This window comes from Melozone crissalis, unplaced genomic scaffold (genome assembly GCF_028551555.1).
Source record: "Melozone crissalis strain CALT ecotype California unplaced genomic scaffold, PUWL_Pcris_2 ptg000004l_1, whole genome shotgun sequence".
NCBI lineage: Eukaryota > Metazoa > Chordata > Aves > Passeriformes > Passerellidae > Melozone > Melozone crissalis.
In genome coordinates, this window is record NW_026535782.1 from 6,938,172 (window position 1) to 6,953,632 (window position 15,461).

Genomic DNA, 15,461 nt, shown 5'->3' on the forward strand with positions numbered 1-15,461 from the left:
ACAATGTAAGAACAGAGAAGCAACAACACAGTTGTCCAGAAAGCAACAGAAATAGAAAAGAACAAAGTAAAAAAACGTGGTCCTTGAGAAAATTCTAGATTATGAAACAATAAAGAAATGGTGAAGAAGGAACATTGATGAGTTACAGTGATTTTGGACAGGGGAAAATGTACCATAAATGCATACACAAAAAGTGTTCAGTCTGACCTGTGCCATGATTTTACACAGCCACTTTGGATCTACAAAATACAGATCTCTCAGCTGAAGTGCTGGGTCTTGGAAATGAAGGAGAACACCTGCACGAAGAATACTGTAATTAGCAATGCAGTGCTCAAGATCAATATCAAGCAAAGTAAGCACTCCATTCTGGGCTGTTTTTATTATATGACTTGACATAAACAATTTAATAATAAATACAGCTATATTGATGTCAATATCTCAGAACAGTAGAGTGCAAGCACATCATGCTCAGCTTTACCTTTATTTTCAGAATTTTTGTTAGATTTTTAATCTGACTTGCTTTTTTGCTATGATCTGTGTGGTTTATTATTTAATCTTATGAAGTCAGTACTGCACTGAGATAAACTGTTACATGTGTTTCTCTAACCACAATTCTGAGTGATTGGAACAATTGCATCTTTCTTCTGCAACTATGCTGCCTAACCAGCAGTAGAATGTTTTCAAGGAGGGGTAAAAGAGAGCAAGAGATATAAACTGTTACAGTGCTGATCCTTCACATCATGGAATTCCTTTCCTAATAATGTGGTTTAACAAACTGATGTTACCCAAGCTTAGACACCTCAGCTTACCATCGTGTGGCTTCCCTGTGAAAGATGTAAAATCACGTACAGATCTGTCAGCTGCAGATTTACAGCAAAATGTTAACAAACACACATAGAAGAGAATATTTTACCTGATTCATTCAGAAAGTGAATGGCATGAGGGAGTTCATTTTCATCCAGCTGTAGCTGGCCTTCTTGTACCAGTTCCAGCAAGCGCTTCTGATCAATTACAGGAAATTCCACTGGGACGTTTTTACGTTCCAGCAAAATTCTCTTTTCCAGCTCCAGGTAGCTGTCAGGAATTAGCTGACCAACCACTGGCTGATCTCTGATCTGTAAAATTATGAATAATAATCTTAAATGTATTCATTTATTCATGTGAAATTAAAAAAATAAAACTAAGATATAAAGTGTATGTCCACTCAATAGAAGCAGAAAGAAACAAGAACACTCATTTATTGACTAACATGGCTTCTGAAAGGTAGATGTAAGTAATTATTCTTTCAGAATTATAATGTATTCCTGTAAATAACTACTCAGAGAAGAAAATATTTCCATATTACTTGTACATAAAAAAATAATAAATAAGGTCTCTCAGAAGATATTTCAGAGAGAAACTTTTGTTCAAAGTAAAAGGGAAATATTCCCTGTATGAGTAGATTATATCATACATCTTCAGTTAATACAGAGCAATACACAAATTAATAATAAAAACCTATACTTCTTGTAGTATGTAATATCTCTAGCCATGTATTTGGATAAATGGGAGAGAAGAGGGTAGTAGCTTGATTAAAAGTCTCCATTGCTAGCAGCCAGTGGACAAGAGAATTAGAATGAAATAAATTTAGCCACATGAGTGACATAAACGGGTGGGTGCCCTGTGCCTGTTTCCTGAGCCTCTGTTCCTTCCTGCAGACACCCTTAGGTATTTGGTAATCACTAGTACCCAGTCAGGTTTTCCTTTCTCCATGCGTGCTGACCCACCAACTTTTCTGAGGAAATGGGAAACAACTTTCCCAATATTTACAAACTGGCCTCATAACTGTAATTTTTCTCTCACCAATGTACTGTGATGTTTTTGATGTGTCAAAAATATAATTGGTACCTTGTGCAGATGAAATTAGCACCTTGTGTAATTTCAAAGACTCTGGAGTACTTGATGACAATGCTGAATATTAAACTAATGTGGTCTAATCTCTAAGCAGATTAGAGATTGAAGCCTTGTAACATTCCTTTCACAAATTACCTATATAATTTATGGTAATTATCTCCTTTCAGGCCATCTTACATCTGTGTAGAAGTTTAAACATCAGTTTAAGTCATAGTCTCAAGAGATGCAGACATTAAAGGAACAACATTTTTCAAAAAGCAGAACTGCTCTGGGGTGTTCTCTAAGTGTGGTGAGACACAGCGCCACATAAAAACACCAGCTCAATTCATGCCTACTGGATGTATGAGAGGAGGAATTAACCCATTTCACTTGAGAGGGCACCTCCTTGCCATTTAGGACTGGTTAGCTGTTCCTTGCACTGTGGAATGAAGTTAGAGACAATTTGGATATGGCTAAGCTGCTAATTCCTGAGAGAAACAAGAGAGGCGTGTACACTTTAACTCATTTGTAGCACCACTGGTGTGAGGCTAGTCATAAATACATCATTTGCTCTACAAAATCTTCCAAGCAGTCATTTGAAAGAAATTTGGGTTCTGGTACAATTTATGAAGCTCTTGACCATTGATTTAAGTAGCACAGGACATCATCTTTTCTCTTTAATGTGCTATGACATAAACAAAAAATGAAAAATATGTTGTTGCACAAATTAAAAAAAACAAGTACATTCTTTTGTTACAGACAAGATCCTGTCTTTCTACAAGTTCCATGCCTGGCCAGGTCTCTTCATTCCCACTCAGAGCTTCATGTTGTGGCTAAGGACAGAGCAGGGAATGAGTTGGGATGACTTTGGAGACAGAATTACAAGTGCAGATATTCCAGTCTAGGAGGATCACTCAGTCCACAGGATCTTCCTTTCCTGCTTTAATTCATTTTCCTCTTTATAGAAACAGTTTCACACTATGTAAACTAAAATCAGTAAATGAGAAATCAGTTGTTTTTCACAAACCACAACATCCTATTTCCTGTCCCCTGAAATCTTGCAATACTTACTGTAATTTCATGATGCTGCCCAAGAAACCAAGGTTTTAATGAAATTTCTTTGTAAGACAAAGATAGCTTGTTTTTCATTGAATACTTGATTTATGGCCGTAGTGCTTGAAAACAGAACTTTGCTGGGATTTTACTAAGTTGAATTTTTGGGAAGAAAATCAAATTAAAACAAACCTGGTGAATTTCCTTCATATTTTGCTGTGTGTAACATTTTATAGAAGGCAAGATGACTTTGCTATCACACGGGAATTTATTTAATTATGCATTAATGTTCAAAAATGCATTCACTTAAGTAAAACAAGGTGTTTTCAACATTAAAACAGTATGGATCTCACCTTGAAGTGAAGACTCTCCTTTATGATGATTTTCCTAAGTCTGATGATGGAATCAGATTCTTCTGTGGCATTAACAAAGTGGTAATCCTGGATTGCTGGGAAGCCTCGCTTGTTCAGCAGCTCTCTGGTGATTTTACTCATGCAGACCTTACGCTGCATTTCATCAGAAACATCCAGATGAGTGCCAACAAGAATCACAGGGGATGTTGATGCTCGAGCCTGATAGTGAGATCCATACTGTTCATTAATTCAACAGCAAATGTTGATTTTGGAGTTTTATATTCACATAAAATGTGAGCAATTTAGTCAAACATTCAGAGAGCTATTTCAAAAGAGAAATATTAAAAAATCAGCTTTTTCTAAAAGGAAGGAGTGTACATGTGTATTTCATTCTTTGCAGATTAACACTATTGGCAGTAAAATAGAGGAATATTATTCATTAAAACGTCCAACAAAATGGAATAGCCAAAAGAAATGGTACTTTGCTAGCTGTCTTTGGAACAGGGCAGCAGGGAAACATCAGCAGGTACTGCAAAGCAAAGGAGAAATTATTTTCAGAAATTATTTTCATCAACACTAAACTGATTGCTGTGTCCTGTATCACTGCCCAAGGTGAAAAGAGTGGAAAAGACAAGCTCATTAACAGGAACAGTAAACAAACTCTTTATGTGAGTGTATTGCCCAGTCATGGCTAAGCATCCTATAAAAGAAAAGACAAGTAATGCTCACTCGCCATGGAATGGCTCCAAAAATGGAGATAAACACTTAGAAAAAAATGACAAATACACAGGCAGGTTCTCAGGTCAATTCCCTACCATAGTTCTGGAATAATTCCTATTAATAACAGGATACTAAGCATACACTTAATAGCATGGTTTCAGGCCTGTATCTATATATGAGTTTTAAATTAGTCTAATTCTCATTTCCCCAAAGTTTATAATGGTGTAAAAGAAAAATGAAGTTTAACTCATTATTTCTTTAATACTATTAGTTTCTTATTTTTATCAGTAAATTCAAAATATTTCCAGAATATGCAAACTATTCTTTTGCTAATCACTTTGCACATTTTAAGTCCATAAATGGTGCTGATCATGTCTTTTTATGTCTAAAATTACTGTCATATCCACTACATGATGTATTTCAGCTCTTGTTTAATATTACTGTTCTTACTTTTTGAACTATTTTTTTTCTTCTTCCCCTATATAAATATTTATGGTTAATGTGCTATTCACCCACAGCTCCCTGGAAAGGAGAATTCCATTCTGTAAGTCTTACCTTGATGTTAAAAAGCCATGGCTTCATAGCATCCACCTCTGCTTGTCCTTTGCTGAGATCATAAACAGCAAGATATAAAGCCCTCTGGGTCATGAAATGAGGATGGGTACTGTAGAACTCCTCTTGTCCTAATGATCAAAAATTTCCATTGTTTAGTACTTCCTTGACTGAACATCTGCAGGTCACAAAAAGGCAGAGGAACACATGTCCCTAGACCACGAGTTCAGAAGTGAAATTAATGTTTGCAGAACTTTATATAAATTGACAGGAAACCATAAAAACTACGAATTTTAGGAAGGCACTCAGTGGTAGCTCACAGATTGAAGTGTAATGTTTAAACACACTGGTTTTATACCAATGTAAGATTTAACTGGATAAACATGGTTGCTGCATGGACAACTTAAAAGGTAATGATTCGTTTAAAACCTCAATACTGAATTTCTCCCTCACTCTTTCCTTTCCCTTTACTTTCTTCCTTTCCTTTCTCCTATACTTTCAGCAACTTCAAAATAAATTCACATAACTAAGCACTTAAAATTACAACTAAAGCTGGACATGCAGCTTGAATGGCACTGACCTGTGCTTATGCATTGTGATAGACTGTATTTAAATGATGACAGACATCTGTTTAAAAATAACTTTTCTATACCCTCAAACAGCCCTGGATTTTAGAAGTGCTTCTGTACTCCTCCAGACTCAGAAAGGTTTCCAGAAACACAAGGTTCAAAGACTCATCCTAAGTGCTTTGCTGTCTGTAACCTTACAAACCTGTGATATTGCAGAGCCTAGAGAGACCTGGACTACAAAATTGAGAAACAGAGTTTAATGAAAGATTCTTCTGATGATTACAAGCAATTTCTTACTATTCTGAAATGATTATTCTAAGTATTATAGTTGAAATGAGTGGTCAAACAACATTTGGTGATAAGAAATTCCTGAGGCTTTATATTAAATTTGAGGGATTAGCTGCTGATTTACAGAATCCACTAATTTATAAATGGTCATTGGACTTTGGGTGTACGTTTGTGATTCTACTGTCCCCAGTCTGAATTACCACAGGCTGTCTCTAAGAATAAGTAATGCATTAAAATGTTAGAAAAGACAATAGAAAAGGAAAATAAACTCAGGAAATACCTCCAAAATCCCACACATTTAATATAAGCTCCTTCTTCATTTTGCCTTTCCCTTGAATGATCCAGTCTTTCACATCAATGCCTACTGTAGCTTTTGGAGAGCCCAGTTCTGTTCGTTTGCTTTTCATGAGCTGTTGCAACAGGGTGGTTTTCCCACTGCCAGTGTTCCCAACAATCATGAGCTTCATTCTGTTATAAGGCACTGCCTTCTTCAGTCGCTGCTGAAGAAATCTGGTAGAAAAAGTTTGCAAAACTCTCAGAAGTGTATAACAAAGAAAAAGACGAACAGAACTCAAGAACAAAGAAAAATCTAGAACCATACAATTTTCTTCAAATTTTTAGTATCTGTTTGATATTACTGTTCTTTTAACAGTCTACTCTAATTTCTGATTTGAAAGCTAAAGTTTAATTCAGAATATGTCTTTTTTTGCTTTGTAATTATCCCAAAATTGTGCTCTGTGCAGTGCACAGAGGAACTGGAGAACACAATAAACATATTACAAATAATTGGTAAGCATCACTTATTGCACAGTTTGTGGAAGCATCAAATTCAAGAGGTAATAATAGTATAGTCTAAACCACTCTGTTATCTGTGTGTGTTGTTATCATAACCTCCCACACAACAGCAGGCTGGATTTCATATGAAAAACCAGCATGTCTTTACAAAACAGCATGGTATTTCCTCAATGCTTACTGCAAATCCCAAGAAAGCAAACCAGGAATATTCAAGAACAATAGGGCAACAAACCTGATAATGTCTCTGGCTTTGCATCCCACATGCTTGAAGTCTAAATTAAGATGGAGTCCTTCCAAAGGAAGATCCCAGACTTTGGACAGTCTTCCCATTTCATCAGGAAAGAATCTCAAATCAGGATTATGACTTACATCCAGAGAAGTCAAGTTCTCTAGGAAGCCAATCTGAGGAGGAATCTAAATAAAACAACATTTAATGGGCAATTAAATAAAAAAAAATTAGGAACATGAATACATTAATTATTTAACAGAGCTAGGTATTATTTTTACTGCTGTAGTTCATTTCTTGTAATAAACAGGCCTAATATCCCACAGTAAGACAGAAAAGACCTTATAAGTAATTCAGTATACAAACTGATTATATGACATATTCCAGGCAGAAAATCTGAATAGCATATAGCAATTTTCCTTCACAGAGGAAGGAAATATTTGCACTTACATAACACTTCACTAACAGAATGCAACTGTATTAGAGGGGACACGAAAATCAAATTAACATTGAAAAACTGCATTCAACTGAAAAGCAATTAAATTTTCTTCAGGTAGAATTTTAAACTTTACCTCCTTTAACTTGTTGTGGGAGAGGTGTAGCTTTTCTAGCCTAGACCATGCACATGCCTTTTCACTCAAGTCCAAGACATCTATTTCATTATGATTAAATAAGAGCTCCCTTAAATTTAGTGATTTCCAGTGCATTGGTCCAGGCAGGCTTGTGATCTTGTTTTGGCTTAAATCTACTGATCTCAAACTAAAAACGTGAAAATGAAAAAGAGAGAAGTCAGCAAATGAAAAAATAAAACCCAGGTTAGCTGAAACCAAAGCTGTATTAATTTTTAATAAACAAGTGGATTAGCTATCAGAAGAGATGGTTTTCTGACTGAAATCCAAATAAAGTAGATATAAGTATACAAACACATGTGCAGAAATTACATAGTTCACCTAGACCTATTGGACAAGTTTATGCTGCTATGAAACATGAAGCACACAAAATTGCATGCAACACCTTCCTGATTTGTTTGAGTTGTGAGATGTAGAACCTGAAAACTGCATTTTTTCAACACATCCATTAAATCTGCAGCTATGAATGTTAGTGTGCTGAAATTGTGCAATATCATGGTAATTTCATTAATATAAATTCTCAAATCTGTGGATCTGCTCTCTCTATGGCACCATCAGCACTCACATCTCCCCACACCTACTGGATCACCCCTTCCAAGCACTCCCTCCACAATCTCAATCTAGTGATCTGTTAAGGTCAGCAACTTTTACAAAAAAAGCAAAAGTCCAATTTTCACATAAGCAATGCTTTGAATGTATAGCAAAATAAATGTCACATGCTTCTTTACCACAACTCTTTTTGGAGGAAGTGTTTTTCTTTGAGAATAAGTATCTCATGTTATTTAGGAAGTGAAAAACTAATCTCAGTAGTCTTGTGCAAAAGTCTGCAGAACTAAAAAAGTTGCTGATATATTTTTATTGTTGGTTCCTAGGAAATATGAGAATTCTAGTATTCTCAATTAAAGAATTGTCAGCTTCAGCTGTCAAGGAATATATTTTCAACAACAGCAATTTGAATCATAGGAATAGAATTTTTCAGAATCATGAAGAAAATGTGACTAATTTGTCTTCAGTTTAAAAGCTACCAAGTTCAGGATTTACCCAGTGAGGATTCCCTGAAAATCAGTAAACCATGCAGGATTTTCTGCAGAACAACAATTTTGTCATCAGATTTTCTTTATCAAGAACTTGACATTAACATCAATGAATAAAAGAGTAACTTACTGTGGTAGAAGAAGAATAGCTTCTGGAACATTAAGAAAACAATTCTGGGATAATTTTAAACTTGTTATGCTGGATGACAAGTCAGGTATCTTTTCTAGAGCAGAAAAAGGGGTTAATCCTATGATTTTAAGAATGGTTTAAATTATTTTAAAGACTGGAGTTTACACAGACTAAAAGGTCAGTCTATCATTTTCATACAAAGGTATCACCTACCAAAGGCAAAGTTCAAATCCTTTTTCTTAAAGCTTATTAAAAATGAAAGTCCCAAAATTAATTAATATATCATCTTTTAACAAATTATACATTGTTATCCTTCATCTCCTGGTGGCATTAAACACCAAAATAATCTTACTTATACTTTAGTGTACTGCAAGTACAAAACTGAACACAGGATTTGAGGTGTGGCCTCACCAGTGCTGAGCACAGGGGGACAATCCCTGCCCTGGTTCTGATGGTCACACTGCTGTTTATACAAACCAGGATGCATCCATATATTACAGTACAGTATTAAACCTGCATTAGTACTAGATTTGCAAGCTAAATCTCAGTGATTTTCTCTTCTTTGAACCTTCCTCAGCAGTGTGTACAATCTCAAGTGCACTCAGCCATTCTTACAGCATCCACTCCAAATGCAGGAACAAGAGGAGTTGGGTGAGTCAGATCAAATGACTGGAAGCATGCTCTGTGCTTCAGTGATCACAAGCTGATGCTTAGGAAACTCTATAAACAAGGATTAGTACTTGTATTACTCTTTTCTGTTCTCCCAAGACTCCAAATATTGGTGGCAGAGGAATTCTGTGACTTGGAATAATTTCTAGAAGGTGAATCCTGTTTTCACAGAGACTTACCAAGAACATTCATCCTGGCATTGAACTGCTCCAGTTTTGTACAGCCCATGAAGACATTCTCAGCAAGGGATGAAATACTGTTCTTACTAATGTTTAAAATTTTCAGGTCTTTCAAGCATAGGGGTGAACATAAGCAAGAAATTTTGTTTCTATGATAACAACAAGAAAAAAGACAGTCCATGTTTTATTTAGAAACTATTAGGTAAAAGGTGAAAGTAGTGTTGATCTGACAAAGTCATCCTTACACCAGTAAAGCAAAAAGAAGACTTTATCTATATAAAGACTGACCAGTCAGCAAAACCACTAGAACATGTGGCAGCATGGAATAACATGACTGGTATTAAGATCAGTTTAATTAATTTGGAGACCAAGTGTCAAAATGTATTGCAAGGTTTAATTTTCTGATTACATACTGGAGCTCAATCCCATGCAAAGAGGACTGCTGCATTTGTGAGAGGTTCTGTGTACTAAAATTATGTGTTTGCAATATTACAGAATTACTAACAACCTACAAAATTAAAAAAAAATTCCTATATGGAATGCAATTCAGGATAAGTATATAATTTTACACAATGTAGTCTAGGGAGAAAAACACTAGAAAGAGGAAGAGAAAGATCCCGAAAATACAGAGATAAAAGATCCATCCACTGTTATGCCAGGGTACTATTACTAACAAAGTTCACCATCTGATTTAGCATGAACTGTAGGAAATGAATGAGACAGCCTCTGCAGTTTACAGAGCTATCACCAACTGCATTCTTAAGAATTCCACATGGGTATGAATTACCTCACTAAGAAATATGGTAATAAGTGCTGGCAAACAAAAAGCTACATGTTTTAACCCGTTTCTGTGGCTTAAAACATATCCATACCAATACCTAAAATTCCATTACTACTACTACTTCCAGAAAAGCTTTTATGCATATGAAATACCGTGGAAACTATTGTGTATACAGAAAACCTTATTGAATATGTCAGACTACACAGCCCTGTGGATTAATAGGGTGGAGCAGAAAGAAACTGAACTACAACTTATTTAGTATGGTAATGGAACAGCAATGCTGCTTCATCAGATTCCAAGAGAATCTAGATTCCAACAAGGTCCAAAGTCATTCCCATACCTTGTACTTTGCAATCCAACTACAAAAACTGCAGCAATTTACACATTTGGAAGACAATGGCAGTGTTCCACCGGTGACTAAACAATTCTTTCTTTACATGCTATAAAGAGTCATCATCATGCATGACAAATCTATTATTTCCTATTATGTTTATTATGCTGCAGTCCATTTACTCATGCTACTCACCCTTCCAGCGAGAGCTGTTCCAGATTTTCAGCAACACTTGTAAGAAATTCAGGAGTGCACACCAGCTGATTGTATGAAAGGTTGAGTTGCTTTAGAGTTGGACATCTGAGGTTGGGATCCAGAGCAAAGGAAGGGCCGATGTCATTCCGTGAGATGTCGAGGTTTGTGATACAATTCATCCTCAGTAAGTACGGCGGGAAAGCCGTGAATCGGTTACTGTGCAAGTCCAGGTAAGTCAGGCATTTCAAGTTCTGAAAGAAAAGGATCATTTGTTTGAAAAAAGTTAAAAGAAAAGATGAATTTATGTGTTTGCAATTGAGTTATATTTTTATACAAATTATTGATTTATTTATATTTATCTCACTATGTAAAAGTAGGAGAAAATCGCGATCATACCAATGTAACCTATAATATTTCTACAAAAAAAATAAAGTATTGGGCATTATTCAAAAACAATTAGCTCCATTTATTAAATTTAAGATATTAACTGCCTGCAGTTCCATTGCCATTATTATGCTACTTAATATCACAAAATCTTAAAGCAGTTCTCTGCAGTAAATTACTTTAAACAAACCCATGAAAACACTTTTTTTCCTAATGAACATGAATCCACTGAATGAAAGTTGAGTAAATGTATGAATCATGTTCTTGAGTAATATTGCTATGGATACATTATTACAATATATATGGATTACATTATTAGATATCAACACTTTATTTTAACTAATTTCAACTAGTGTTATATAAAATTATGCAGAATTACTTCACACAGTTGTTCTGGAATGTTTGTAAGAGCATTTTGATGGAGCTCCAGTTTCTCAAGGTGTTCCAGATGACTTATTAAGCAGCTGTTCTGGCTGATAGCATCAATGTTCTCCAGCTCATTTGATGAAAGATCTAGTGATTTAATATACTCTTTCTCTGAGATCAATGAAGAAAGACTGTCTGATGATCTTATATGTGATGACAATTTTGAGATGCCTTCTATTAAAACAAAAATGTGAAAATAACATCATTTAATTTATCACTATCACTTAGGTAAAATTACAATCATTTAGCTTGGGATCTAAAGATGCAGAAGAGAGTGAATGTTTGGATATTGGTTAGGATACAAATCTATGAAGAATTCTATAACGACACAGAAATCTATAAGACAGTAGGGAAGGGGAAGAGGTGGATGTTTATGCACTGCACAACAGAAGGAGCTTTTGAAAGCTAATAAGGGCACTCATTAAATTTTATTGCCTACATAAATTATTTGTGGAGTCCAAGAAACAAAAATCTCTATATATGCATCATTTGTACTTTACTGTAATATTTCCAAAATGTATCCTCCTCCTAAACAAATACATAATGTGTCTCAATCCTTGCATGCTATGCTTGTGAAGTCATTAAGGCTGTAAAATCTGTTATATAATTGTACAGTTTACTTACTGGGGGATTCATCTGAGAGCAAGAATTTTCGTCTTTGTTTCATTAATGGTTCATAATCTGAGCCAGGTCCCTGCAAAATCCAAGAGAAAAAGCATTTAGGAACATATAAATGTTCTGAAATCATCCATATTCAGTAAAACTCTTTTTATTGTCATTTCTTTTTATCAGAGCTTATAGGGAGAACACAAAAAACCCATACACTTGAACTCAAAATAACAACAGGTCACATCTTTAAAAAATATATTTATCCATGAAATATGAAAGGATGGTAGATTTAAAGTGCAATGGAAGTCGTGCATTTCTGGCAACCCAGAATAACTTCCACTAGGGTGCAATAGGATAATAATAGGATGGAGCAGAGTACTACAGAACATAACTTTGTCTAGGAAAGCCAGTCTCTCCAGTTTCCCTTTAGAGTTAATGGAAAGAGACAAGGTCCTTCCAAAGGAACCTGACCTCTATTCCACCAATTTGTCCTCTTATGTCTCCTTAGGGAATCAGTCTCTCTCCATTGATCATTAACTTCCCCTTAGTGAAGCTGATCTTCAGTAATTTTTTGTGACTGGGCCCATGATCCCTGTATTTCCATTTGAACACCAGACTGGAAATCTGAACACTTCAAAAGGGTGTCTACTCTTCAGTGATCATAAATTTTTGCTGACAAACTCATCCACACAGTGCACCACAGCAGAAGGAAACACTGAATGGCAACAGTGAGACAAAGACCATATGGTTATATGACCTTTCCTATCACTTGATTATTAACAATTTTGGAGCAGGCTACGCAGATGGACTTAAAAACCTGGAATGAGCATGGATCTGACTTACCACAGAGTAGGAATGTCGCATCAAAGTAGGAGAAGCTCTCTGACATGCCATTTCCCTACAATATAAATCAGCAACTGCAATGGAATTGGACTTCTTTTTTGTAAAAAGTGGGCCTTCACTTCCTTGAATACAGGAACAGAAATAGGTGAGAAAATGTGTTTAAAGATGAGGCTCAGAATTCAACTGTACTATAGATGCTGACATACAAAGAAGAGATGCATTTCAAAAGCATCAATACTGGCAGGATCTCACTGGCCAATTCTGTGTGCAATAGGCCAAGAATGTTGTCTGTGTTTTAGAGCAGAGGGGCCAGACTCACTTGACATTCTTCAAGTAGGATCTGCAGGTGATTGCAGGACCTGCACTGATAATTTATGATACAAAATTTCCATTGGGTTGAGATTATTATGCATGTTTCATAGCACATGTTTCTGCTACTTCAGTGTAAATAACTTTTTAAATTGAAAAGAGTTGTATTTCAATAGATAAATTTGCACTCCCACATTTATTGAGAATGAAACATCAAATGCCACTCCGTATTTGGTGAATCAGGAGACATTTGGTGTCATTATCTGGAGATATTTGATTGTTCCTCTTCTCAAAGCTACTTTTAAAACTCCCAAAATCACTTCTGAATTTTTTAATGATAACAACTTCTCTACATGGAGCAACAAATAGACCTACAGAAATTAAAAGTGGTGCTGAATGATACAAGGAAAACAACAAAGCAGAATAAAAAAAAAGTTCCTTAGGATTCTCTGATTCCAAAATTCAAATTCTTCACCTGTGTTGATTTTAAGCAACCAGTTGGTTTAAAACAAGAGCAACATTTGAACAACAAAAAAGATACATTAAAAATTAAGGCTACTTTCATCATTAAGTTGCTGGTATTATAGACACAAATGCTACATTTCTGTAAGTTAAAGGCATTCAAATGTCCTGGTTACAAAGAATGGTGTTGGGCTGAACATAAACCTGTCATTTACACTTTCAGATCAATTAGTTATCTTTGGGATAGAGCTTGTTTCACCTACTTTATTTGTTAATAACATACACCTCTATATCAGATCGGGTTGTATGAACTTCATTTGCAGAATACCTAGGGAACAGAGGAGTTTCTAGATCACAATACATGACTGACTTCATGATGAGACAAACTGGGCTCTTGAAGCTCTTGCTTTTTGTCATAGACTATAAAGGCAGCTCAGAAAAAGACAGAAAAAGTCAAAATCTAAATTCAGTTGCAAGAATCTTACTCTTTCTCTCTACAAGAAACTGAATGCATGACAAACTAATTCTAAATGTATAACTGTAAAATTCTTCAAGGTCTTAGTTTTGTACATGAAGCACATACTCACCACAAACTATTTTCCAATGCTACCTCAAACAAAATTTTAGATAGAAGTTTTTTTCTTCATGGGAGATGTTAAATCTCAAATACAACTAAATAACTGATTTATGGCTATAGTCTAGCCCTAGTACATTAGATTTGGATTATAAAAAGCAAAAAAGAAAATAAAAACAATTACCTTCACTATCAATATCATCACACAAAGGAAAAATACTGTCCACTAACGGGTCAGGTATGAAATTCCAGTCATAGTTTCTGTCCACTCCATCTTCAGACAAGTTTGGATCAGAGGAGGCTCTTGATCTATCCTCTGAAATATTCTTCATCTGGAATTTGAGCACCATCCTTGCCAGTGCAGAACCTGCATCTATATGTACAAGAAATGGAAAATATAAAATAATCTCCAAGAAATCCAAGTAGCTTCAAAAAATAACAGAAATAACTTGATTTGCTTTCAAGTTTTGCCAAACTTTCCATTGCAAGCTGAATGCTATGAAGAGATTCTCAACTGAAAATCTTCAGCCAAAACACATTCATAGTATCATCAGAAGATATTGACACATTTTCTATATTTACAGCAATTTCTACATATACTCACTCTGTTTTCTTGTTTGAGTAAGTTTATCTGGGAACAAAGGAATGAGCCAGGAAGGCTCTAATCTGCCAAAACCAAATCCTCCAAGACAAATACTGCTGTTGGTGACATCAAGGCTAAGCTTCTTTAAGAGCAAGCTGATGATCTGGCTGTCTCCTCTCTTTATACTGATGGCCAAAGCACTCCGAACGTCCTGCTCTCGAGCACCACTGGCCAACAACAATTCCACCAATTTAGGATTACTTCCTTTCTCACAAACCTAATAGAGAAAAGCAAATAAAACAAACCAAGAATGTGAAGCATTCAAGTAACAGCTCAGACTGCATTAAGATGTTTGTCTCAAATTCAGAGTGACTTTATTTTAAGGATTGTGTATCTTTCTCAATTATGCAATTCCTTACTCCTTTGAGCATATGTCTTCCTAAGATGCCTGAGTACCAACTCTAACTTTCATGAAGGCTTTGCCCAAATGTATCAAATGCTTTAGATCTGCAATTGTAATTCTTGTCATGAGTGCACACAATTTTCAGGCAGAAATGAATGATAATTTATCTAGTTTGTTTGTTGCATGTGGCCTATTGCAACTTCACTTATTTATCTGTTTAGTGGAAAATAGACACTAAGGGGTTATCATCTGGATATTTAATCAACAGGCAACAATAGTCAGTTTCATCAAGCCTTGTCTAATGATTCTGAGGTCAGCTCTGCTGGCTTTAACTACCTGAAAGGAGGGTGCAGCCAGGTAGAGATCAGCCACTTCCCCTGGGCAGCCAGTGACAGGACAAGAGGACATGGCCTCAAGCTGCTCCAGGGCTGCTCAGGCTGGACATCAGGAAGAATATCTTCACTGGCAGGGTGGTTAAGCATTGACACCCTA

General features: G+C 35.6%; 1 protein-coding gene across 2 annotated transcripts in view; it reads right to left on the reverse strand.

Annotated features, from left to right (window-relative positions):
* The window catches only part of LRRK2 (leucine rich repeat kinase 2), a 61,447-nt gene that overhangs the window by 19,689 nt on the left and 26,297 nt on the right, over positions 1-15,461 (reverse strand). For both annotated transcript variants that reach the window (XM_054273141.1, XM_054273143.1), the window contains 15 exons: positions 14,588-14,843; positions 14,168-14,356; positions 12,639-12,760; positions 11,811-11,880; positions 11,140-11,360; positions 10,377-10,627; positions 9,070-9,218; positions 8,222-8,315; positions 7,001-7,187; positions 6,435-6,616; positions 5,688-5,917; positions 4,554-4,681; positions 3,279-3,497; positions 914-1,115; positions 208-296 (listed from right to left, as the gene is read on the reverse strand). In XM_054273141.1, coding sequence (XP_054129116.1) covers positions 208-296; positions 914-1,115; positions 3,279-3,497; positions 4,554-4,681; positions 5,688-5,917; positions 6,435-6,616; positions 7,001-7,187; positions 8,222-8,315; positions 9,070-9,218; positions 10,377-10,627; positions 11,140-11,360; positions 11,811-11,880; positions 12,639-12,760; positions 14,168-14,356; positions 14,588-14,843 — 2,589 coding nt within the window. The remainder of the gene's footprint in view (positions 1-207; positions 297-913; positions 1,116-3,278; positions 3,498-4,553; positions 4,682-5,687; positions 5,918-6,434; positions 6,617-7,000; positions 7,188-8,221; positions 8,316-9,069; positions 9,219-10,376; positions 10,628-11,139; positions 11,361-11,810; positions 11,881-12,638; positions 12,761-14,167; positions 14,357-14,587; positions 14,844-15,461) is intronic.